A 25,908-nucleotide genomic window follows, 5' to 3' on the forward strand; every position below is an offset into this window, starting at 1 on the left:
ATTGTGAGCACAGGAAATAGTTCTAGAAAGTCTGTTATTTTGTGTGTGATTGACCAGGAAACTTAACAAACATAATGATAGCATCGCAAACTATCAAGATCATTCTAGTGGTCATTGCTATAAGTAGCCCGTTGTGAATGGCTTATTGGCTGACTGAGCATGAGCTGGATGATTAGACACCTGGGAGGTGTGCCAGAGGAGTTACAGGAGACAATTGTGAAGTTTATTATTGTTATTGACTGAGCTATATGTTTTTGTTTTTGTTTTTCGAATGTTTTGTCATCAGTCAATCTTAAATTCGGTGGTTAAAAATAAATCTCAAATTTATTTGTATTTACAATAACTTCATAGTCTGTAAGAAATCAAAAAGCATTGCATAAGTGATTTTACAAATGTGAATTTGCATTGGTGGTATGGTCAAACTTGTTCCTAATGTCCTGGTATAGTTGTTATTATATTATATTATATTATATTATCATTACCAACTAATTCAATATGTCTTATATTGTGTGTGAGAGAAATGCAGGCTAAGGTTATATATTTATTATCTGACTCATTTTAAAGTAAATTTTAACTGTGTGTTTGTCTCTTGTTTTCCAGTCTTGGTATCTGGGCAACTGAGTGAACTCTGGAAGAAAGGTGATTGTCATGGCAGTGCTGTCCTGGAGAAGAGAAAACAATGTTGTCAAGATATTGCCAGAGGAAAAATATATTCAGCTTTGTAGCAGCATTAGAAGAAGGATGCTGCTTTCTTTCACTCAGCCATTTTGCAGCCACATAATGAACTCTGCTATGATTCTGACAAATGGCGTTGTGAGTTGTGATTTTCAAGTCAAAGTAATGGAGTGATGCAGATGTCTGGTTGGTCCAGATGAACTGCAGACCAGAACCAGGCCTCAACACACCATATCCTAAGAAGCCTGTAACCAAACTATTTCCCCAGGATAAGGGCCTGTTTCCCTGGGATGGATGTCAGCCTTTCTCCTTGTACTCTGGGTCTTTACACTAATTCTAGTGTAAGACCTCCTCCCTGGGACAGACATCGACCTCATCCCCCTCAACACCTAGAATGCCCCTCTCCGCTGCAGGTGCTGCTTATAATATATGCAAATAAGCCTCCCTTATTTTCTGAACCGACTAGAAAGAGAGATCCTGTTGTTAATATGTAATGTTTCTCTGCACTTTTTAATGTTATTGATTAGTCTGAAGAAAAATTAAGAGTTTAAACAGCGCAGTTTTTTCCTCTTCCCACCAAAAGACAGAGGTTTTGTCTTTTTTATTGACAATCATCAGCCTGAAACCATTAAGTTGCTTTGCTAAGCTCATGTTTTTAAGACTGTTTGATTGTGCTTTTCTTAATCAGAAAACAATGAATAATAGTGGAATATAAGAGCTATATTCATATCTCCTCCAACACAAAACACAATGCTACAGTTGAACACCATATTGAGTTAGGCCCAATGCTAAAGGTATCAGGCAGAGCTGTCCTTAGCAGAGGACATCTTTTTACATGAAATGCTGTTGTTCCTTCCCTTCAGATTTTGATCAATTTGTCATGCAGTACTTATCCAAAGACACAATATTTGGAGGAGACATGCATCTGCCACAAAGAAACAGCTCAGTAGAACTAAGAGAAAGCAAAGACACACTAAACCTATGATCATGTAGCAGCACAACCACCAGTAAACTGGCTGCTCAACTCAACGTGTTTCAAACTGTAGCATGGTGTGGTTTGGTGCATATGTGTGTCTGTGTGTGTGCGCGTGCATGCGTGCACGTGTGCGTTTGTGTTTGCGTGTGTGTGTTTTTGCTTGTGTCTCAGAAATCAAAGTGGTGGGCTTTGTCCTTGTAGGTAGGTAGATAAAGAAATATGGCAGGCATTGCACTCATTTGCAGGTTTCAGGTTTCAGTTAAAATTCCTTTTTAAGAAAGATGCAATGATGTGACATGTTATGAACCTGGCAGGCTATAGTGTGTTTTTCTTGAAGTTGGCACTGGTTACGACAGCAGGTCATGTGCATAGTAACATGACATGAGCACAAAATCCAGGTTTCTTGTCCAGTTGTAGAATGAATCGACAGGTTCTGAACTGTGTAGCTCAACCTCAACCCAACCAGAACAATCTGTGAGGGAGCAGTGGCAGTAGGGTTTGGGTTGGCGTTCAAGCAGGGGTGAGGTCGACACAACTGAGCAGAAGGACAGGTTCCAGACAGTGGGTTGGTTTCAGGTCAAACCTCAATGGTTTACCAATGCCACAATCAACAAATCAAGCATTTAAATACAGAGTTTTAAGCCATGACCTTACTTTTTTTGTGTCCAACATTGACATAAAATTTGCCTTATGATAGTGCTTTTGTGAGGCAAAGCAATATTCTCTTGTGGCTGGCTTTTCACAGCTTCATTTAGTCAATAAATTCTGAAAGGCATTTAGCATTTAATAGAATCTGAACATTAATTCTTATCTGCGGTAACAGCTCTAATCCACAAAGTCATAGAAATAGCTAAGACAATTGAGTCTGCCTATGTGTTGTTGTAAAAGAGTTGAATTTCTGACCACTGCCATTGAGCAACAGAACTTATGTACATGCAGTGAGGAAGAGGAGTAGAGCAATGTGGCAAGGTCAGTGGAAATTTTGGATTCATTGTATCGTTGCAAGCACAGAAAGCAGACATCTCTAAGATCTCAAAAATACCTTTGAAGATGGAACCTGATGTAGTAAAAGATAACAGCTTGACTTGTCCTTTAACGTTCACAGAGTAACATTCAGAATATGTGGTGAGATCAGAAATGGGGCAATCCAAACAACCAGTGTACCAACAGTAGTGTAAAGTAATTCTTTACTGTCCAGGGCTAATTTAGCGTATTACACAGCCTCACTAGCTAATCGACATAGACATTTGCCTTTGCTGGAGTAAGCCTAGTTTTCTTGAGGGTCCCCAGATGATTTTGCACCGCCAAGAATTAGCATCTTTTCAGCCCAGTTGCATTTTTCTATTTATTTTCAATGCAGTTAGGCCATCTCTAACATTTCCTTTGCGTTCAGTCTGAACACAGTTGTCAGTGTCATTTCCTTATCCTTTGCCAGGTTTTGGGGTTAAAGTTGACTGCAGTCAGTGCCTACTAGGGGTTCTGATTTTGTACTGAGGGTGCTGATGTCAGCAGGGTTTTGGTTGGGCAAGGTTTAAGGTTTGGTTAAAGTTGGCTTAAAGCTGATATATACTGCATGGTGCTGCCCTGGTCGCTGTGCTGACCAAATGAATGCATGGCTCAAATTGATGATACCTCTTGCTCTTTATCCTGCTCTTCCTCCTCCTCCTCCCCTTCCTCTCTCTGTACTATGTTGTACATCAGAGGGCAGTGGATGGAAGGGCTGTATATTTCTTTAAAAATTTAATAATAGCCCTGTTGTTGAACTTCTATTTTGCACGATATTTCATAAAACACATTATGTGCCTTGCCTTAAGTTAAAGAACAATAATAAATTATGGGAAAGTATTCACATTTTTCATTGTACATCTGGAAGCTTAAAAAGAAAAAAAAAAAAAAACAACAAAAAGGCTGCATGTGTGATTGCTTGACATTAACCAGTGTAGCAGGTACATAATTTAAGGTTACACAGTACCAGTGTATTGACTGCCAGCTGAGATACTAGCTTGAGTGTAAGTTCAGTGAAAACTTGCAACAGCTGTAAGAGAGGCTCAGACAGCACTTATTCCCTACTACCATACAGCTACAGGCAGTGCAAATTTTTATTTTGGGGAATACATTTGTTTTTTGTCATACTCGGAGTCAGGTGAAAAGGACAATATCTCTTTTATCCCACAGTACGGTAGACTGCAGAGACTGAGCCTACTGGACACACAGTGCAAGGATTTATGCTCAGATGAGCTAAACACATCCCAGCCCTTACCCCAATTATCTTAACTTCAGGTCCATTTACTACCTTTTTTCCTTTACTTTCAATCACACTTTACAGGTTTCATTAGCTGGTCGAGTTGGTACATGGTTAAATCGAATGTATATATATACCGCTTTTCTAGTCTGACGACTACTCAAAGCACATTTACACAAGCCTGCATTCCCCCATTCACACACACATTCATATGACGGTGGCTAGGCCATTACAAGCTTTAACCATTCATACAGCTTTAACCATTAACCGTGTCACAGCATAGGGAGCAAAGATACTAAGACATGTAGACTGCCGAGGCCAGGGATTGAACCACCAACCAAGTTGGCTCAGGTGTCATCCCATGACATAAAAATACTTAACCCCTAACCCCTGAGGCAAAATTCAATCTAGTATGGAACTTTGGTCACGTGCTAATATAGGGAGGGGATATCTTAACCCGTATCTGTCACACTTGAGTATGCAGGGAAACAAGGGTTTTGACCCAAATGTAGGACACCGAACACTTGAAGAAACATAATAAATTAAGATGATTGCACAGCTGGATTTGCCTCAGCCACACAGGCTTAATCCAAGAACAAGGGTGATGTACAAAAGCAAAACTAAAAACAAACCAGAATAATACTTGGAACAGAGGTGGGGACACTGACAAGACAACAAATGCAGACAACCTGGATCCTGCCAACACCTCCCCCTACTGCGCCGCAGTGCCCATCCTGGCGTACCTCTGTGCACCTCGGTTTACCAAAATACCAAGTGCACTGCGTGCCCGCCTGCGCTGCACGAAAATACCACAGCGCGGGGTGTGCACCCTGCGCTTCGCCAGCAGCGGAGACGAAAATAGAGCCCATTGACTGAATACACAAGAGGCCAATTAACTAATGAAACATAGGTGACACAGCAAACAAAGACAGGAAGTAAAACAAAACCTGACACATGAGGAGAGTAACTTTCAAAATATAACAGAGAACAGAACCCAAACCATAACATATCTTGGTTGGTTAGGATCTGCCCTCCAGATACAAATACTTGATACTTCATTTGATCGTTTGACCACTGATTCATCATGACACCTGAGCAAACTAAGATTGTGTGAAAGCCGTAGAAAAAACTAGGACAGTGAGATAAGACTATTTTGTCAAAGTATTGTGTCCAAAAAGGAACTTTACACATAGATATGTTGTCATCTTATTCTGGGTAAAACTAGAAAAGAGCTGTTTCCCAAAATGTTGGACTGTTCATTTAAGTGTCATTTATCACTCATTTCCAGTTAGCATTAAGATGTGTCTTGGGTGATCCGATCACAACTGGACAGCTATACAGTATAAATGACCGTTGTGATCTGATCATTCAAACCATTTGTAGGAAACACGTGACTACATCTCTTTTGTAGCTTAAATGCTAATGTTCCGGTTACCAATGTAACCGGAACATACCTCATCAATGCAGGATGGGTTGTTGTTTTGGTGACAGCGTACCAGCACTTGAAAAAGAGGAGCACTGATTTGCATGGTGGGAGTTGCAAGTTCCCTTTTCTTCTTGTCCTTCTCTCATGTTCAAGTCACAAATGACTGGTAATGCTGGACTCAACCATTGAAATAGCCTGTACATGTATATCCATTCTTGTAACATTTTTGTTATCTAGCAGTTAGCTAATGTTTAACAAATTTGATAACATGTAATAACTGTGCGCATGGCCCTTTGACCTTTTAGTGGAAATGACATAGGGAGTAGCAAAATCTGAACACAAGTGATCATCTGGACACCTTGGAGATGCACGATAGACACAAGTATGCACAGCAATGTGTCTTGGATGTCCACTTGTGATCACATCACCCAAGATGCATTTTAATGCCAGGTGTAAATTGAATCATAGAGCTAATCTGGTCAGTGGCTCTGCTGTTCAAAGCTAAAGTTGCTCTTAGGCGTGTGTGTAATGGAGGTTAAATGACTTTGACAGTGTTGTTGTGTACCTTATTCACATTGTCGTGAAAATTTGATGTGTGTTGTCCCAAAATGTGGACACCACTATGTTGTAAATTAAACACTATTTTAGGGTATGGTTACATTGGATCTGAAAAATGCCACTTTGCAAAAGCAAAAACATTGGTCCGAAAAGTAGACTTTTTGTAGTCAAAAGTCTGGTGGTAAGTCCTGCCTAAATGCTCACTGTTAAAACAAAAAGCATTTTCAGAGACACTGCTCAGTCTACATCATGTTTTGATGTCAAGTATTAACTACATGCAAACAAATTTGACAGTACTTAATGAAGGGGGAAGACTTATACCATATTGCTTATAGCTACTTATAGCTAATGTGTCCAAGCCAATCAATCCCATGGAAACATGTTCAGGTTTGTACTTCAAGGCTCAGCAGCTCCATGACTGGCCATAAGAATGCCGTCCATTTGCCTGTATGTTGACTTTGACCACGTGGCTAGTCATGTGAGAAGATACTATAAAAGGCCATGGATGAGTTTGAGTTTTATATGTATGCATGCACTAAACACTAGTCTTGCTCAGCTTTTAGTTTGTTTTTGTTTTTTTTTCCAGTTATTTCTTGAATTATTATGTAGCTTGGAGAATTGTAGTTTTACTGTAAACACAGCAATGTGTATAGAAATATGTACAATGTGGACTTATCAGTTCTGAAAAGGATGTATGGAATGTTTAAGTCTGTTCTGTTTTTAGTTTGGCTGTCTTATAATGGTGGCCAAACTGCCGAGTAAGGGACCCATGAAATGGAGAAAAAAAAAAGGGGGGGGGGGGGGGGGGGGGTAGGCTAGCAGTAGTTTCGCCATGTGAGGGATAATGAGTGATGATGGGTAAAAAGTGGAAGAGAGACAATCTTGGAAGTCAAGTTCAATTGGACTAGAATGCAAAGAGTGCACCCCTCCACTGAGGCTGCACAATCCTCTAAATGTGTTATTTTGGTCACAGACAGTGTTCAGAAAATTCTGTTACATGATCCGAATCAGGGACAAAGTGAGAGACGCTGATGTCATGCTGATTAGCAGCTGGCAGCAATGTTTTAAGAATATCTAATCTTTGCTTTGTATGGGATGAATTGTGTAAAATTACACACTTATGACCAATTAAATGTTTCTATTTGCTCTAGTACCACCAATATGGAAAATGCCCCTAAATTTTGGAGAATGGCTGCAGTTTGTGTGTGGATAGATTTAGAACATTTTGTTGCATACATAAAGAAATTTATGTGTGGTAAATCGTGAAGCACATTAAAAAGTAAATTAATCCAGATATCTCTTCAAAAAATTAAATAAGAATGAAATAAAACAGGGCAGTACAAAGTATTTATGATATTCTCAAAGGCAGAATCTTTGTTCAGAAAGAAGTGCACTCTATACTGACAGTAGATTTACTTTTATCTAACCTTCAGGAAGCTAGAAATAGAGATCTTCACCATTCCAGATTTGAGACGTGATCCAGAAAGGACCTAATGGCAGTCATGCCTGGTCTGAATCAATCCAAGGATAACTACATCTGATCCAAAACTTGGTCGACCTGAATAGATCCAAACAGGGAACATTAACACACAAACATTTCACACTCTTAAAAAACACACTACATGATCACAAGTTTGCTTAGATCACTCTGGCATTCGGCATATTGACACACAGACCTGAGACCCACAGCAGTACAAAGGTACCCTACCATACATGGCTGACTGAGGTCTTGGATCAGGTCTTGGATATTAGCAAATCAGTGGACTCATGAAGACTTCTCATTGGGAGTTCTGTCCACATAATGGCGCTATTGCTACAGATACATATCTTAAACTAATATTTGTTTCTTTCTACAAAATGTTATTCAAAACTATTGAATAGTGCACGATCAAAAACAGGAAGGTTATAATTCTCGCTTTATGTCTGCTCAGAAATGGTAGCCTGGAGTCAAGTTGATTTTAGTACTGATAGTGAGTGTTACCCTTGAAAGCAAATGGCAACAGGGAGAGATCAAAGACTGTGTAACCAACAACACAGGTATGAAGCTGGATTGTGGTAATCATATCACTGCCGCTTAAAACTACAATCTGGAGGATAAAGGCTGTTTCTGTGAAATGTGTTAAAATGATAGAATACAATATTAACCCATGATGGGTATGAATGTGGTTCACTCAGTTATGATGTGTCTGCGATTAGGTCGTTTCTCTGGTTTGATCACTCTGCTTAGAATTTAAGATGGTGGACACAATAAAACTAAAACCGGTTCAATAGGAATATTGTAAGGAAGTGCACAGGAATGTACACTTTTTGCTTCATCTGCTTCAGATGATGACCAAGATCACTGTGCACATTGTATGTGAAGATTCTCAGTCATTCATGTCATGGTTATCCGTGGAGAGTTGAATCAAGGGCAACTGGACTTGGCTATTGAAACTTGCCTCTCATTCAAGGGCCTTCATCAGTGCTAACTGACTAGTTGGGAGTCCTAGATATTTAACCTCTGCATGGTCATTATCAAAGGCATAGATACCACTTGGTCATGCAACAACAGTTGTTGGGGCCGTCACATGAGGACAACTGTAAATTAATTGTTAATCTCCTGGGAGGTTATAAAAGAATGTGATGTCATGGACCTGTCCTTTAATAAGTGTCCCTCACTGGTACAATGCTGAATCTGGTCCTGAAGAGCTGGCCCACCTGCGTTGAACCATGCGTTTGTTTAACGGTTGTTTAGTTTCCCTAATGTACAAGTCTGTACAAGTATGTACAAGTATGTACAAGTACACTCATCCCCAACAGACACAAAGCCTTCCTGCCACAAAGACTTTTTAACATGTCGTTCACATTGTGAAATATTGGTGTGTATAGAAAAAGATCATTCACTTTTGGTTTCTCACTGGACATGAACCTTGGTCTTCTGCGTGAAGGTCATGAGTATAACCCACTACTCTGCTCTGACCTTCACCCCTCCAAGGACTTTTTTACTCATTATACTACATCACCTTGTTTTGAGTGTTAGGGTTAATGTTACTGTTGCTGCAGATGAGTTTGCAGTGGAGTTAGTTGAAAGCCTGGTGCATCTCAAACAGATGCTAAAGGATACCTGATGCATCTGTATGAGATGCCAAGGGTGTGACAAAGGGTAGTTATTTCACAATCTAAAAACACAAGGATGCAGTTTTTGTTGAAAGTCCTCCTAGGTTCCCAATCTAACTATCTGACATGTGGTTAGGTTTAGGCACAAAAACCACTTGGTTAGGGTAAGGCACAAAAACCACTTGGGTAGAGTTTGGCACAAAAACCACTTAGCCATGTAATCCGCTTTCATTATTTTCAAACTGTGGTCTGCTGCTCGGCAGCCGTCTCGCTTAGTTCTCACGCCTTCCCCACCCCCTCCTCCTGATGTGAAATTTCAGTTCTGATACATATAATATGATCTAGGTTGTAATGATACTCAAATACTCCAGAAACATATGGAATGACAATGTTGTTGCATTTGTTCTTCTTTTCTTTACCACCTGCACTGTTGGTTCTTGTGACTGTTTTCATGAAGGTCCAGTTACGGTATCCACAAGCTTTAAGGCTAGGTGTTGCAGGGTTCTGATAACTCCCATCTGATCCAGTGGGTGGTCAACGAGTACATATTGGTCTCTGTGTGTGATTTCCTATGTACTCCAATGTAGAGGCTCCTGTCATGTTCAGTGTGTGTTCAAGCTGTTGTTTCTGAAGTCTTTCTGTGTGAACTTGATGTTACTGTCCACTGACTTGTCCACAGAGGAACAGCAACGAGCACCCTCACTGAGGGTGGATACCTTGACTCCACTCTCTTCTTCAGAACTGAAGAAGCCCCTTAGATGAGAGGTGAAACATTTTCAGGTTTCTACAACCAAGTCCAGTTGCCCTTGATTCAACCCTCCTTTGAGTTGCACATTGTACTTTGGGAAACTTATTACTGCTCCATATTATCTACCATGGACCCTGATCCATGGTACCCTGTTCAAACAAGGTAAGATAACATGCAGCTCTCATTAACTATGGTATCACTGTTGCCAAAGTGGAGATATCTTCCGACTCTTGTTAGAGTGGAATTGTGCTGAAGTCCAATTGAGGAATCAGCAATAACCAACTTCAGCACAAGTCAAAAGTTTTAATCTAGTCTAATGTTAGTCTAATATGAATTATTTTGTATGCTGTGCTTTGTAGTACATGTGACACATGCAGCCTTGGGGTTGCTGGTCAGTATTGAGAGCATATCCAGCCCTGGACAGTGAAGATGGGCTGTGCAGGTCCTGGGGTGACAAGCCATAACACTGGGGAACACTGACAGACTATCAGCATTTTGAGGGAAATTAATGTTCATTCAGTTCTGGGTTCATGGTTCTTCATTTTAGGTTGGATTGTGTTAAGGGACTATAGCTCTGTCCTGTTTTTGCCTCCTTTCACAGTTGCACTTGAAAAAGCCGTTCATATTCTGAATGCAGCTAAGCAATTGTGGTGATACCACTACACAAAAGGTACTAAAATTGTAAATAGTTACCAAAGACATAGCCAGGAACGAATCAGCAACTTAATGCTAATTGATGAATAGTTAGCCAATAATTCCTGAATAGCTTTGAGCCAGTAACAGTGGTATCAAGGTGCAATTTTATAACACAGGGATGCAGAATGAAATCAGTCAGTTGTAGCCCCTTAATCCTATGATTCAAGTAATGTACATATGCATAGAGCATATTCACAAATATTTATTTAAAAAAAATTGTGCACAAACACACACACATACGCACACATAATGTCTTTGTATTAACGCCATACCATAAATGCTGGCAGTTGAAGCATTAGACCTGAAAGATGACTGAGATTATCTGAGTTTGTGCTTTATTATAAATGCTTCATTGAGGGGAATGGCCCGTGCTAGGTGTCAGTTAGTTGTATTCAGTGCACATTAACATTAACACTTAATTCTATATATCATATTAACTAAGAAATAATAATGTGTGCCAAGTCACAACTCAGTATAATGCACAACATAACTTAAGAGGCACATAAATATAGATTAACATACAAATAATAAAGATGCAGTGTTTAGTTATTGATATGTACTAGTTAGCCTTTGGTTCAGCATTGTTTCAGCATTTGAGTCATTCAGGAATAATTTTTAGTATATATGCATAACGGTTCATTAACACATCTGGTACAAATTTGTTATGTACTTCACAATCCTTGTTTTATTCAGGGGTTATTAATTATCTCTGTATTAGCATTTCCTTATTTCACCCAAACTAGTTGGGGGCTACTTAGAATTTTGTGTACCTTATGGTTTAGTGTTACTACCACTCCTAGATGTTGCCTAAAATTCAAGCCAGTGTTTCCCATGCAGTTTTCAGTATCCCCTATAATGAAGTAACCACTGAATCCACTTGATAGTTCAAAATACTGAGTTGGAAGTGTTCACATATTTGAACTTAGTTGAAGCTGCTAAACTAACATGATTGTAGTTTTGTGCTAATGGCAGGTTGAAAAATCAAAAGTTCTGATAACTTTGGTGGAGATATGTATTGTAGGAGTGGTTTGTTCCTGTAAAAGTACATTGTCAAAGATCTTTGAAATTTGTTGATTACATGTTGACTAAGGTATCATTATTTATTGGGATAGATTTAGGTATTATGTTGCCTATAGAATTTTCTTTACTATGTGGTACGAACAAAGTGCTGTTCTGACCACTGTTAGCACTGTTAGGAGAGAATAACCAAACAATATTTCTGGATGACTCCTGTTGAGATGCATCATATCAGAATCATAACTGCTTTCTGAAGCTTTTTATTGTGATTGGTGGGTTACAGTTAGCATTGTGGGCAGTTGTAACTGTAACTGAATAGCAGTACTGCTGGCAGTGATTCCTGTTAGCTGAGCAACTGCAGTTGATCAGATGTTGAGCTGTGAGGAACAAATGGACTGTTGGTTATCTAACAGTTAAGTTTTGGGTGATGTTTTCATAGAGGGCTCTTTTCTATAAATTGTTCATATTATTCAGCACACTACTGTTGCTGTTCCCTGAAAACCTTGTAACTTTATTTTTATTTTATTTTTTTTCTGTTTCTGACATGACTTGCAAGTTTACTTTTTTAATTGCCCTTCAAAACCATTTCAGACTCACAGCAGTTGGAAAACTTTTGTTAATGAAAATCAGATTTTGTAGAGCTACAAGTTTGGTGCTGAAGACAGTTTGCAATTAATTAAATAATTCTCTCTCAGAGAACATTTTAATGCAGTCTCATATTTTATTTTATTTTATTTTTTTCCTCATTACGTTCAGATATTGTAGTAAAGACTGCTTTGCTTGCTTCCAGATACATATCCCTTACATCAGAGAATGCATAGGCATGATCAGCTTTTATCAGTTATTGCATGACTGCAATCCGCACAGACTACAGTCCTTTTCACATTAACTGCATATCAGGACATTATATGGATTATTTAGATATTTTGATATTTTGATATTTAGAGTTATTAGATAACTCCAAATCTTAACTAATCAATGATACATGAATACCTGAAAACAAGGTGTTTTCAGATCAGTCCTGTTCTCAGTCTATTACTCTCTATATTGGAACATCTCAGAGTGCATTACTATACCACGGTCACATCCCAAACAACATATTAGATAAAAAGAAAAACATCAACACTATTGCTATGGTTAATCATTGTCTAATAAAGGACCATACAAAGACTTTCTTGTCTAACTTTATTAATTAACTTGTCCTAATATACACTTTTAATTGACACCTCACAGCCAGAAATACTAACAGTGCACGACTTGGAATTCCAATATGAAAAGATAATAGATGAGATAATGTTGTGTTTCTTATGCCGAGTCTATTATGTTCCAGCTTGAGAGAGCTGGAGCACTGACCTTAACCTTGGCCTGAAATGTTCGCTGTGGAAAAGTCTGCTACTCTGAACTGGATGTAGTTTGTAACTTTAAAAAGAATTTTAAAGTACTTTTTCTTTTGGATGTTTTTTAACCGAAGTTAATGTCTATGATCAACCTTCATGTGCATGATATAAACTGTTCCTTTGAGACTACATTTAGACAGGGACAGAAAATGATGTCAACACTGTGGCATAGTTATGTCTTTTCATGGCCTCTGATCCTGTTTGAAACAATCATAGTTTGAGTGACAGCTATCTGAACCAGTGTTTCTGACCCAATGTTATTCATCTGCTGTGGGGGATATTAACATCTTTGATAATATGTCATTATAGCCATATTTAGCCATTGCTAACAGCAAATGCTGATAAATTCATTACTGGAAATGAGTATGTTTCCCTATGCAAAAATATACCATTAATAAACAAACTATACCACAACCAGACAACAGATCTGTTTATTCATTCCATGCGTAGAAAACAGCTCGACTAATTCTGAGTCGTGCATCACCATGTGAGTGACATCAACCTCTGAAGAGGTTTTGTGTACTTTTTTTGTAAGTCAATATGATGCTTTACTTCAGCCAGTGTCTGTCTAGCTTGGTTTAAGTATCAGGAAGCATATTTCTCTGTCAAACTTGGCATAACAAAGTGGTTTGCCAACAGGAAAAGCTCACCTTATGAAAATAGTTTCTCAGCAGGTACAGCCATACTACAATAATCAGTCAGTCGTAGCATATTTGTAGATGACATGGGAACTAGCGTTGACATTACCACCAAACTAGCAACCTCAGCAGGGACAGGTGCTGCCACCACCGTGTCATGTCTTCTCTCCTCTGCTCCACCACCACCACCACCACCACCAGGTTCTGGGTCACCACTGTCACAACCAGCAGCTACTTCAGAAGTGGATGGAAGTTGTCCATCTGTAAGCAGCCCTTCTCCCAACCCTTATCTTAGAGAATAAAGTGTGTAATTCCAGATGACCTCAGTGTGGATAAACCCAGACAGGCATTCCTGGATAGGTTTCTGTGTAATATGATACATATGGTTTCCCTTATAGAGAGTTAATGGTTCATGCATAATTTAGAGTAAAGGGCCGTGAGAACTCATTTTCCACTTTGAAAAATGTGTTCTCTGAAGAAGTATGTCACACTCCTAGAATGTCCTTTAATTCAACTTGCTTTTGAGAGGGACCTGACCAAGAAATGCAAGACAGAGTTTACTGAGGAGATTCCATTCATCTGGCCAAGTCTGAGTCACAGATGTGTTGTCGGAAGGTCACCGAATTTGTTGTAATGTTTGAGTGTAAGTTGTCTTTCAGGTTTTAGGTGGTTAAAATTTTCAGCTATTTTTGCTTGTATGATGTGTAGTGCTGTCCATGGTGCTGATTTAACTGTCAAGATGTTGCTGTTTAAGTGACTTTTGCACTAATGACTGGCTTAGGCCACAGACTGTTTGTAATTGAATTCTAAGATAAATAGTGGGGTGAGACTCCACTACTGTCATAATGGTGGCAGTATTGGACACAAAAGCAAAACACACTACAGACAGCAGTGTACAACAGTTTATTTTGTTACTATCTGCTAAAACTTGTCCATTCCTAGTGTTTCCTCTTCCCCTTTTCCCTAGTGTTATTTGGCTGTCTGTCTGTTTCCCTGTCTGTCCTCGCTGGGTGTGTCTGGCAATTACCTGGCTCTGCCCTGTCCACAGCGCACCTGGGGCGCATCTGCCTGATTAGGGCACAGGATAAAAAGGAGGCACCCAGTGTTACCTGTTGCCAGATTGTCCTGAATTGTCTCGGCTTCCTAATTTGTGTTCCATGTGTGAGTACTCAGCATTAGTCATTCTGTCCTCGTGTTTATAATCATTGTTGGTGTTCCTTTGTTTGGACTGCCACTTCATGTGTGCTTTTTGTTTCAGTGCCATCCTGCCTCGTCAGCATTTTTGCCTTGCCTCAACCTGTGTTACGGAGCTCCTTTTGTTTGTTCAAAAATCTCAAATTTGGACTCATCAGACCAAAGGACAGATTTCCACTGGTCTAATATCCATTCTTTGTGTTTCTTGGCCAAAGCAATTCTCTTCTTGTTGTTGTCCTTCCTCAAAAGTGGCTTCTTAGTAGCAATTCGACCATGAAAGCCTGATTCACACAGTCTCCTCTGAGCAGTTGATGTGGAGTTGTGTCTGCTACTTGAACTCTGTGAAGCATTTATGAGGGCTCTAATCTGAGATGCTGTTAGTTTGCGGTTTCTGAGGCTGGTTACTCTGATGAACTTATCCTCTGCAGCAGAGGTAACTCTTGGTCTTCCTTTGCTGTGGCAGTCCTCATGAGAGCCAGTTTCATCATAGCACTTGATGGTCTTTGCAACTGCACTTGAGGATTAGAACAGCAGTCAGATAGGACTATTCATTACATAGACCTTTGTACCAACCCTACCTTTGCACAACACAACTGATGGTCTCAAACACATTAAGAAGGCAAGAAATTCCAGAAATTAACTCTTGACAAGGCACACCTGTTAACTGAAAACCATTCCAGGTAACCACCTCATGAAGCTGATTGAGAGAATGCCAAGAGTGTGCAAAGCTGTCATCAAAGCAAATAGTGGCTACTTTGAAGAATCTAAAATATAAAACATATTCTGGTTTGTTTGACACTTTTTGTTTACTACATAATTCCATATGTTTTGCTTCAGAGTTTGGGTGTCTTCAGTATTAATCTTCAATGTAGAAAATAAAAAAATTAAGAAAAACCATTGAATGAGAAGGTGTGTCCAGACTTTTGACTGGCACTGTACTTCAAGGTTTTACCAAACCTTAACATAACAAAACAAGAATGGTAATGGTCACATCCAGGGGTGCTGAGCTGGGTGGGTGGTGGAGAGGAGCAGGCTGAGAACAAACAGGTGTGACTGTCTTACAGTAGGAGATCCAGGTGATGAATGGCATGAAGTCATCTGTAACAGAGACACAGAGCACAGAAGTGAGATTGAGAGTCACACAACAACAACACTGCCAAAATCACAAAACTGGTAACTAGAATAAGGTAAGAGTCAAGATAAGGGTTAACAGACAAACTGGTGAAGACTGAACTGAGCCAGGGTATATATACTGCAGGAGCTGATTTCATCAAATGAACCTCAGGTGTGCAGGTGAATTGGCGGCAGGAGGGAAAAGATGACCAAGCCTAGCTCAGCACAGACACACACACTCACAGAGACAGAGAGGAAGAGAGACACACACAAGACACAGGGGTGGTTGAAAATGTAGGAAACAACAAATTTGGCATACTTTGCTATTCTTATAAGTAATAGGCTGCACCAAAAGGGATCAAAAGTAATTCATAACTGTTTAGTTTATACTTTACTTGAGTGTAAATAGTAAAATACACAATAATAAGTATATCATCATGAATTCATTGTAACATTAGAAAGTCTGAAAAAAATATCTCTTTCACAAAACTGAGACAAGCTTGACTGTCAGGGCCCTCCCATAAAAAACTAATGCCCAACTAGTTACATTTCTCTGATGCAGCAAGGACTGACTACAGGGCAAGCTTGCTGCTTGATAAACCCTTGAAATGGTTAGGTTTAGGCAGCAGAACTACTTAGTTAGGTTTAAGAAAAGATCTCAGGGGGTGTGTCATTTAATGAAGCTGGTATATCGGTGTCCTAAAGTGGGTGTGCAAAACTGCAGATTGACCCTTCTTGTATTACTTGGTTAGTGGGCTCCCTAAAAACTTGGTATTTTAACTGGGGCAGTGACTTACATCCTGTGTCAGAGTGTTGTGTGCCTTATCCATTGGATCATCTCACTTTTTGGATAAGCAACTAAAACCATAAGTGCGGGTGTAAGTTATGGTAACAATTTTTGTTTAAAAAAGTAACCAACATTATGAACAAAATATGATGATGGAACAGAGACATCTACTGAAGTTAGCTCGCTAACCAGTTAGCCCATCATGTCTCACTAATGTCCCTGCAGATTTTCAAATGACTTTAAATTGTTACATTAATTATCATTTAAGTGGAGTATGTTACAAAAATTGACTCAAATAGGGGGTCTGTATTTTGATGTAGTATCTTGCATCAATGCATATCGTTCCAAGCCTGTTTAGATTGAAGTTTGCCTTCTGGGATTCCTGCCAGAAAGCTGCAGTTTGTGTCATGTGTGAAACCAAATTTCAGTGTTGAATTATTATTTTAAGTTATAAAAAATTGATGTGTTTGACACACATATCCACCACAACCTGCTCCCTACATGGTCTTTGTCCCTCTTTCGACAATACCTGAATTCCTCAAAGCTTTCTGGCAGAAAGCCCTCAAGGCAAACTTCTCCCATAACCTCCTAAATGGGCTTGCAAGGCAGACTAAGAATATCCAAATACAAATCAAAGGAAAACAATGTGCTTTCAAGAAGGTCATGGAGCTCACCAAAACATGCATTGCTACATCCTCAATAATGTCCATCTGGGTGAAACCTCAAGTATTTAAGGAGTCCCACTTGTCCAAAGTTACACATGTGCACCCAAGATTTATAGAAAACAGTCTATTACTCTTAAAAACTCACACTACAAACTTCTAAACTATATTTTCACTACTCATCTTCAAATGAGGATTTCAAATCATATTTCAGAAAAAAGTGGTTTCTTTTAAAAAAGATCAATCCATAGCAATATACAGCTGGCGATGAACATTATTGAATACAGAAACCTAACTAAAGATGATGGATTTATTTTCTTTCCAAATTCCTATAAAGCCTTTGACTCCTTGGCGCATCCATTTATCTTGCTGATACCTGAACATTTTGGTTTTGGAGTTCAATTTAGAAGTTTGGTTAGTGAACTGTATCATAATATTAGCAGTTGTGTCATATTACCTAATGGCTCGAGTCCCAGTTTTAAGATTAATGAAACAATCCCTCAAGGTTGTCCCATCTCACCATATTCGTTTATATTAGTTATTGAAATGTTACCAATTAACCTTCAAAACTGTAATGACAACTGAAAAAACTAAATGTGTTGCAAACAGATATTAACATCAGTCAATGAGCAGATGACATTTATCTAACAAAGATGGAAAATCTGTTGAGGTGTACCTACCCAACCTACTCAAATGCAATTCCAAATAAATTAATAAAATCTATTTAGCAAATAAATCTTAACTTAATTTGGAGAAACAAACCACATTATATGAAAAAAGTAATATGGTTAAAGAAATAAAAGATGGTGGTCTAAAAGGCACTGATTTTGATTGCCTTGATGGAACTTTGAAGATAAATCAGTTAAAATCTTGGATCAAACACAGCAACTCCTTTTGGATTTCCAATTTATATAGTATTTGAATAAATCTTTATTTTATGAAGATTGGTTTAACATAAATATATGGTTTTTAGCTGATTTAATTAAGGCTAGTGGTCATTTATTAGATTTTCATCTATTCTGCACAAAAAACTGTTTCAACCATCCAAAATCAGATTTCTTAGATTACATAAAGCACTACTCCAAGAATTTGTGTTTCTGACAAAAAAATCTAATGTCATACCAACCTATACAGCTATCTATCAGGGGATTTCAATCTTGGACAATAAATGTCAGAATTATTATTAAAGTTGTTTCACTGAAAAATGATTCCTTGGAAGACAAAACAAAAATGACATTCAGCACACATTTGAGAAAAAGATTAAGAAGTACGTATCTGGGGGCGCCCCTATAGCTCGGTTGGTAGGGTGTGCACCCCATGTATTGAGGCTGTCAGTCCTCTGCAGTGGCTGCAGGTAAGACTCCCACCTGCGGCTCGTTTGCTGTGTGCCGTCCCCTCTCTCTCTGCCCCCTTTTCTATCACCCCTTCAGCTGTCTCTATCAGAAAGGCTAAAATGCCCCCCCGCAAAAAAAAAAAAAAAAAAAAACAGAAGTACGTATCTAACATTCCCTATACTCCCCAGAATTAAAGAAACACACTTCCAAATTATGAACATTTATCTGTGGGGGTTCAGGGGTTTTTTTTGGTATTGCTCTTTTGTGTTTCTGGTGTCTCATTATCTCTTTATTTTGTGCAGGTTTGGAGATGTGGCGGGCAGGTGTGTTTAGCGGCAGGCAGCGCAGCTGATCAGCACCTGCAATTATCTCCACAAGTTTTTAAGCTCTCCGGTTCTTGCTTCTGGTAAGGCAAGGCAAGGCAAATTTATTTGTATAGCACAATTCATACACCAGGCAATTCAAAGTGCTTTACAGAAGCATAAAAGTGCATTAAAATCACACATTTCAAAGAAAGAAAGAAAGAAAGAAAGAAAGAAAGAAAAAGATTAGAAGAGAATAGAAAAATAAAAATAAAGTACAATTAAAGGAAAATTTTAAAACAGAAGCCAGTAAAAGACAATAATTTAGCATTTAGAATGATTAAAGTCATTGAGCAAATATATTTACTTTAAGTAAAAGCTGTAGCAAATAATAATGTTTTCAACCCTGATTTAAATGAGCTGACGGTTGGTACAGACCTCAGGTGTGCAGGGAGAGTGTTCCCCAGGTGAGGAGCATAATAACTGAAAGCTGCTTCACTTTGTTTGATTCTCATTCTGGGAACACACAATAGACCTGTCCCTTATGACCTGAGAGGTCTGGATACTTCATATGGAGTTAATAAATCTAAAATATATTTCAGTCCTAGACCATTTAATGCTTTGTAGACCAACAGTAAGATTTTAAAGTCTATTCTTTGACTTACTGGAAGCCAAAGTAGTGATCTGAGGACTGGTGTGATACTGGTGTGATCCATTTTTCTGGTGTTTGTAAGGACTCGTGCAACAGCATTTTGAATCAGCTGTAGTTGCCTAATTGATTTTTTGTTTAGGCCAGTAAAGACTCCATTGCAGTAGTCCAACCTACTGAAAATAAATGCATGAACAAGTTTTTCCCTGTCTTCTTTGGACAGACATCCCTTAATTCTGGTTATATTTTTCAGGTGGTAGTAGGCTGATTTGGTAATGAGCTTTAGATGGTTGTTAAAATTCATGTCAGAATCAATAATTACACCAAGATTTCTGGCTTTATCTGTTTTTGTCAGTGACATGGAATTAAGGTGAGCACTGATCTTTGACCTTTCATTTTTGGGGCCAAATACAATCACTTCTGTCTTATCTGCATTAAGCTGAAGAAAATTCTGGCACATCCACCCATTGATTTGATGAATACACTCATTCAGTGAAAGTAAGGGACTGTAGTCATGTGATGACACAGAAATATAAAGTTGTGTATCATCTGCGTAAGTATGATAAGAAATATTATGATGCTCCATAAACTGAGCTAGGGGCAACATGTAGATATTGAAAAGAAGTGGTCCAAGAATGGACCCTTGTGGCACCCCACACATCATCTTTTTTCGTTCAGACACATGCTCACCAATTGACACAAAGTAGTCTCTACCTTGTAAATAAGATTTGAACCAATGTAGTACAGTGCCAGTAAGTCCCATCCACTTTCCCAGTCTGTCAAGAAGTATGTCATGATCAACTGTATCAAAGGCAGCACTGAGATCTAATAATACTAAGACTGAGGTTTTGGAAGCATCATTATTCATGTGAATTCATATGAATTCATTATTCATATGTATGTCATTTAAAACTTTGATAAGTACAGTCTCAGTGCTGTGGTGTGGACGCTGTGGTTGTCAGATTGTCTTGATATCTTGCATTCAGCTTATGATCTCTGTCCCCTGTGTCATCGTTCCTGGTGAGGGTTGTGCTGCCATGCAACTGCTGCTTATTGACTGTTGTATATTAATAATCCTGCCTGCCCACCTCCATAGTTTTGTGCTATGTTGTTTTTGGGACTCTCTTAGTTAGCTAGGACTTTTTGTGTATTGTGGTTTTTTTCCTCCTGTGGAGAGATTTTGATTATTCATTCCATTGTTACTTAATGAAAAGCCTTAAACGGCTACCTGTGCTTTTGTCGTCTGCACCTTGGCATTAGAGTCATTTGGTTAAGTGGTCTTCAGATCCAACAGAACGATCTGACCATGGACTCAGCCGCGGCTCAGCAGGAGAATTGGGAGACAGGGCATTCTGTTAGGTCAACATGACCAGCTGTTGAAGTCTTTGTTTGATGACAACCAGCAGATCCTCCAGCAGGTGTCCCAACTAACTATGTTAGTTTTGAGGGTTTCAACACCAGCCCCTCCTTCTGTTCCTGCATCCTTCCCCGTGTCTCCGCTGGCAGTGTCAGCCTCTGCCCAAGTGGACGCTCCTTTCCCAATGAATCTTTGTTCACCACCCCTGAGCATTTTTCCAGCAAGCTAGCAAAATGCTGTGGCTTTTTGTTGTAGTGTCGCCACTTAGTTTTTCTCAAAGACCTCAGGCTTTTAGTTCGGATCAAGCTAAGATTTTCTTTTTACTGGGGCTACTTAGGGGGAAGGCGCTCACGTGGGCAGAGGCCGTTTGCACCGATCAGGCGTTAGAGAGTATGTCTTTTGATTTATTCACTGCTAGACTGAGGTCCATGTTTGATCACCCAGATCATTTCAGGAATGCTTCAGCTAGGCTTTTAAGTTTGCACCAGGGGTCTAGATCCGTAGCTGAGTATTTCGTTGAGCTTCGTACACTAGCGGCAGATTCTAGATGGAACGAAGAGGCTGCTCTTTTTATTCTGAAAAAACAGACTGTGTAAAATATTTATATTGTTATATTTTTTACTTTTTAATAGTTTATTTTTAGAAGATTTGTTATGCACCAGCATCACCAAAACAAGTTCCTTGTATGTGTAAAATCGAACTTGGCAATAAAGTTTTTTCTGTAAGCTTTTTCTGATTTCTTAGGGGGGGTTTTGTTAAGGGTTTGAATGAAGCATTTAAGGATGAGTTGGCCTCTAGACATTACCTCTCTGATTTAGATGCGTTGATTTCATTGTCAATCAGGCTTGATTACTGCCTGCAGGAGTGTCGCTGGGAGAGGGGCAGCCGTCCTCCGTCCACAGTGCCAGCTGGAAACTCCCCACCGCTGTTCACTCCTGCAGTCACGGTGGAGGAGGAACCCATGCAGCTGGGGCAGATCTGTCTCATCCCGGCAGAAAGGCAGCACCGTCTACATTCCGGTGTTTGTCTTTACTGCAATGAGAAAGCCCACTTTATTGCTCATTGCCCTAAGCGGCCAAAAGAGCAGACTCCGCAGTAAGTGTGGGCATACTGTCGAGCCAGAAATGGATTTTATTGCCCACGGCCCCTCGCGTCCAGTTTCACACCACTTTATGTTTTCCAGGTCAATCGTTACCCCTATTAACTGTGATTGATTCTGGCTTGGAAGATAACTTTCTTGATGCAGAAGTTGCTAAACAGGCTGGCATTTCCCTCATCTCCCTCGATTCCACAGTTCCTGTTAGCGCGCTAGATGAGAAGCGACTAGCTAACGTCACCCATCAAACCGCTCCGCTCACTCTTGTTCTCTCTGGTAATCATCAAGAGACCATTCAATTTAAACTTCTCTCGTCCCTGTCTGCCCCGATAGTCCTTGGTTACCCCTGGCTTAAAGTTCACAACCCGCACATAAATTGGGAGACAGGGAGGGTGAAGGGTTGGTGTGCCTCCACTCCGCGCTTGCCCCGGCAGGGGGGTCCCTTGGGTCCAATGAGGCGGAATCTATTGACCTGACAGGGGTGCCTAAAGTTAGGATCGTTCCTTATCCTTGCCGCCCCATCGTCCCTATGATTGTGCCATTGACCACCTCTTCCGACTAGCCAGTTGTACAACCTCTCCAAGCCCGAGCATGAGACCATACAGGGGTACATTCATGACTCGTTAGTTGCGGTTATTATCTGGCCCTTCTCTCCCATTGATCAGTGCTGTGTTTGAGCCCCTGCAGGTAGCGTCAGTATTTTCAAGATCTCTGTAACACTTACCATTTAGTGCGTTGGAGTCTCTTGACGCGCCGGCGCGCCAAAATCACGTGACACATTTAAGGTGACGTAGCCGCAAGACGCAGCCTCGCAGTCTCAACCTGTGTCGAAAGTGCAGACGTCAAACATTATATCAGTTTTTAAATTGTGTTGATAGGCCAAGTAAAACCAGAGTTGTGATAAATTATTTACGCCATATTTTTCCTGCATATTTTCGTCGCAGAAACAGAAAAACGGAGCTATAATGAAAGGTTATGGAAGTGTAACGAAAGTGCTGGCAAGCAGAAAGTGCTTGCATAAAAAAAAAAAAAAAAACCACGACAACCACTCTCCTATTGGTGGAGGAATGCACCACATCAATCAATCAAAAATCAGAACGCAAAGGCAGCATTTGATTGCTGGGGAAAAGGGAAAGTAGTGGGGAGTTACAGCGGCGATAGAGAGGGAGATTTGAGTGATTTGTGACATTTAGCGTGTTTTGAGTGTTTCGTTAGTGTGTAGTTGTGTAGTGTAGCATGTAGTATCGTGTGTTTAGTGTGTAGTGCCGTCGTTTTTTGTTGTGTGTGACAAAACGATGATGAGGCGATGGATGAATGTGGAGAGGGCGGCGGAGCTCTTCTTCGAGCTGGACGGAGCTGAGGGAGCAGGGGCGGAGTCCGAGTCTGAGCCAAAGAGTGAGGACTTTGACGACGTGGTGGATGATCCCTCGTTTGTTTTGGAGGAGGAGAGAGAGGGAAAGAAGCCTCCGACGTGTGTCCAGAGTCGGAGATCCGGCCAGAGGAGGGGACGGCGCGGCACGCCCACCAGACCCCGATCTCCGCTGGCTCAGGCAGCAGCATGCATCAGACCCGAGCCCTGGAAAACAGAGGAGGATGCTGACACTGCCCCAGCAGTAAGCAGGTTTCAGCCACAGAGACCACCAGGCGTGCAGGTAGAGACACTTTCTCTCCCCACAGTCCAAAAGACCTTTTTTTTTGTTTTTTTGTTTTTTGTCAGTGACACAGTCAGGACCATCTGCAGCAACACCAACAAAAATGCTGCAAAAAACAAAGAATCAGGAAGAAAATACAGGTGGACTGACATAGAGAAGGAGGACCTGTATGAGTTTTTTGGTCTCCTGATATACATGTCACTAGTGTCGCTGCCTGGACTACTGGAGACAGAATCATATTTTTTCTGTGCCCCTTCCAGCCAAAGTGATGACCAGAGACAGGTTTAGGTCCGTCTTTTGGAACATACACCTCAGTGATCCCGAGGAGGATGCAGCAAATGACAGGAATAAGGAAACGCCAGGCCATGACTAACTGTTCAGAGTCAGGCCTCTGTATGATGACATCCTCAGTGCCTGCCAGGCTTATTACCAGCGGAGGAGGGAGCTGTCAGTAGATGAAAGGATGGTGGCGACTAAGGCAAAGACTGGCATGACACAATGCATGAAAGACAAGCCAACTAAATGGGGGATTAAACTTTTTGTCTTGGCAGAGTCAGGCAGTGGCTACACCATCAGGTTCAGCTTATACACTGGCAAGACTGCAACTGCAAGTGAACATGGGCTGTCTTATGATGTTGTCATGGACCTGATTCAGCCATCCTGTCTCGGCACTGGGTACTATATTTACAGGGACAATTTTTACACATGTCCCAAACTGTTCATGGCCCTGGCCAGCATGAAGTTTGGAGCATGTGGCACCTACAGGGAGGACAGGGGAGGAAAAGGATGCTCCAGAGGGAGGGAAAATGCTCTCACCAAAAGATGTGGAAGAGGATCGTTGAGGTGGATCAGAGAGGGCCCACTAGTGTTTGTGAAGTGGATGGACACACGGGAGGTGTCTGTTGGGTGGGGTTGATCTGTCAGACCAGCTCATTCAATACTACTCCACCGACAGAAAAAGTGCTCGCTGGTACAGGACCATGTTGCATTGCAAGAACGAATGCCTTCATTTTGCGCTGTGAGTTGTGCAATGCAAGGCAGGTGCAACACATGACACACAAGGACTTAATGGTGGAGCTGGTGTGTCAGCTGTGTGGCACAGACAAGAGAGGAGTTTCCCAGAACAGGAGGGCTGAACATATTCCTGTGCCCATCCTCACAGCCACACATGCTGGCCAAAAAAACACCAAAGGCAGACTGAGGTGCCTGCAATGCCAGCAGGTGGACAGCAGGAGGAGCAACACTCCATGGAAGTGTCAGGCCTGTGAAGTGCCCCTTGGTCTTGTGGTAGACAGAAACTGTTTTTTTGAGTGGCATAGATGATTTATGTGCCATTACATTGTTTTGTAAATATTTGCACAAAATGCCTTGGCATTGCCTGCATTGTAATGTAAATAGTGGTAAATTACTTTGTTGTGTGCTAAGATTGTACATAGATTTTGAAATTTACAATTTATATTTGCATTCTAAGTTATAAAAATGGTTCATTAAACATATCTGTGGTTTTAACGGTAAAAAATACAACTTTTTTCTACTCAGATTTTATGTTTTCTGTGTGATTTTAGGTCCACTGTGGTAATATAGTATGTCAAAATGGAAAAATAACTGTTTCTCACACGTGGGGTTGTGCTGAAAAAAATGATACCAAGCAATGCAAGGTTAACAGTTTTTAAGGTGAAATATAAGGGTAAAATCAAAAGGAGTCAAAAACGGCCAACAGCACAAAAACATTAAAATACAAAACAAAGACAAAATAGAGACAATAAACAAAAACACAAAACAGATAACGACAGAAAACTAAAATACTAAAATAACACAGAATGTTAAAGTCAATGTTCACATGCTTGTTTCAGTTTCAATCATTGTTTTGCTTGTGTGTTAAAAACCTCGAGGTCTGTCAGTGTTTTGATTTCAGGTGGTAATGTGTTCCAGAGTTTTGTACCTATTATCGAGAAGGATGACTGTCCGAATGTTGTTCTGCGTTTCGCTGTTCTACAGTTACTGCTTGTTGCACCCCTAGTTCTAATTTCAGCATTTTGTTTATGTACCAGTTGGCAGAGTATTTCTGGGGCAAGGTTGTTCACACACTTGAAAATAAGTTTTAAAAATGAGAAGCCTATAAAACTATCAAAACTTAACAGATTATATTTCTTGAAAATTTGGCAGTGATGCCTTCTCACAGGTTTTTGGTCCATTACTTTCAGTGCCTGTTCATATAGTGACCTAATGGGTGCAAGTGTTGTCTGGTTAGCTTGGCCCCAAACAGTTATACAGTATGATAAATGAGAAAATA

The 25,908-nt window shown here is 40.2% G+C and overlaps 1 protein-coding gene across 7 annotated transcripts in view; it reads left to right on the forward strand.

Annotated features, from left to right (window-relative positions):
* nfic (nuclear factor I/C) overlaps window positions 1-25,908 on the forward strand; it is a 184,250-nt gene that overhangs the window by 122,835 nt on the left and 35,507 nt on the right. For 4 of the 7 annotated variants that reach the window (XM_076722683.1, XM_076722659.1, XM_076722698.1 and 1 more), the window contains one exon: window positions 601-13,253. The exons of 2 other annotated variants lie outside the window; for them this stretch is intronic. In XM_076722683.1, coding sequence (XP_076578798.1) covers window positions 601-621 — 21 coding nt within the window. In that variant the 3' untranslated portion in view covers window positions 622-13,253. Of the gene's footprint in view, window positions 1-600; window positions 13,254-25,908 lie in introns of those variants that run through there. One more of the 7 variants, XR_013075865.1, reaches the window with a different exon arrangement.

Source organism: Chaetodon auriga, chromosome 3 (assembly GCF_051107435.1).
Source record: "Chaetodon auriga isolate fChaAug3 chromosome 3, fChaAug3.hap1, whole genome shotgun sequence".
Lineage (NCBI taxonomy): Eukaryota > Metazoa > Chordata > Actinopteri > Chaetodontiformes > Chaetodontidae > Chaetodon > Chaetodon auriga.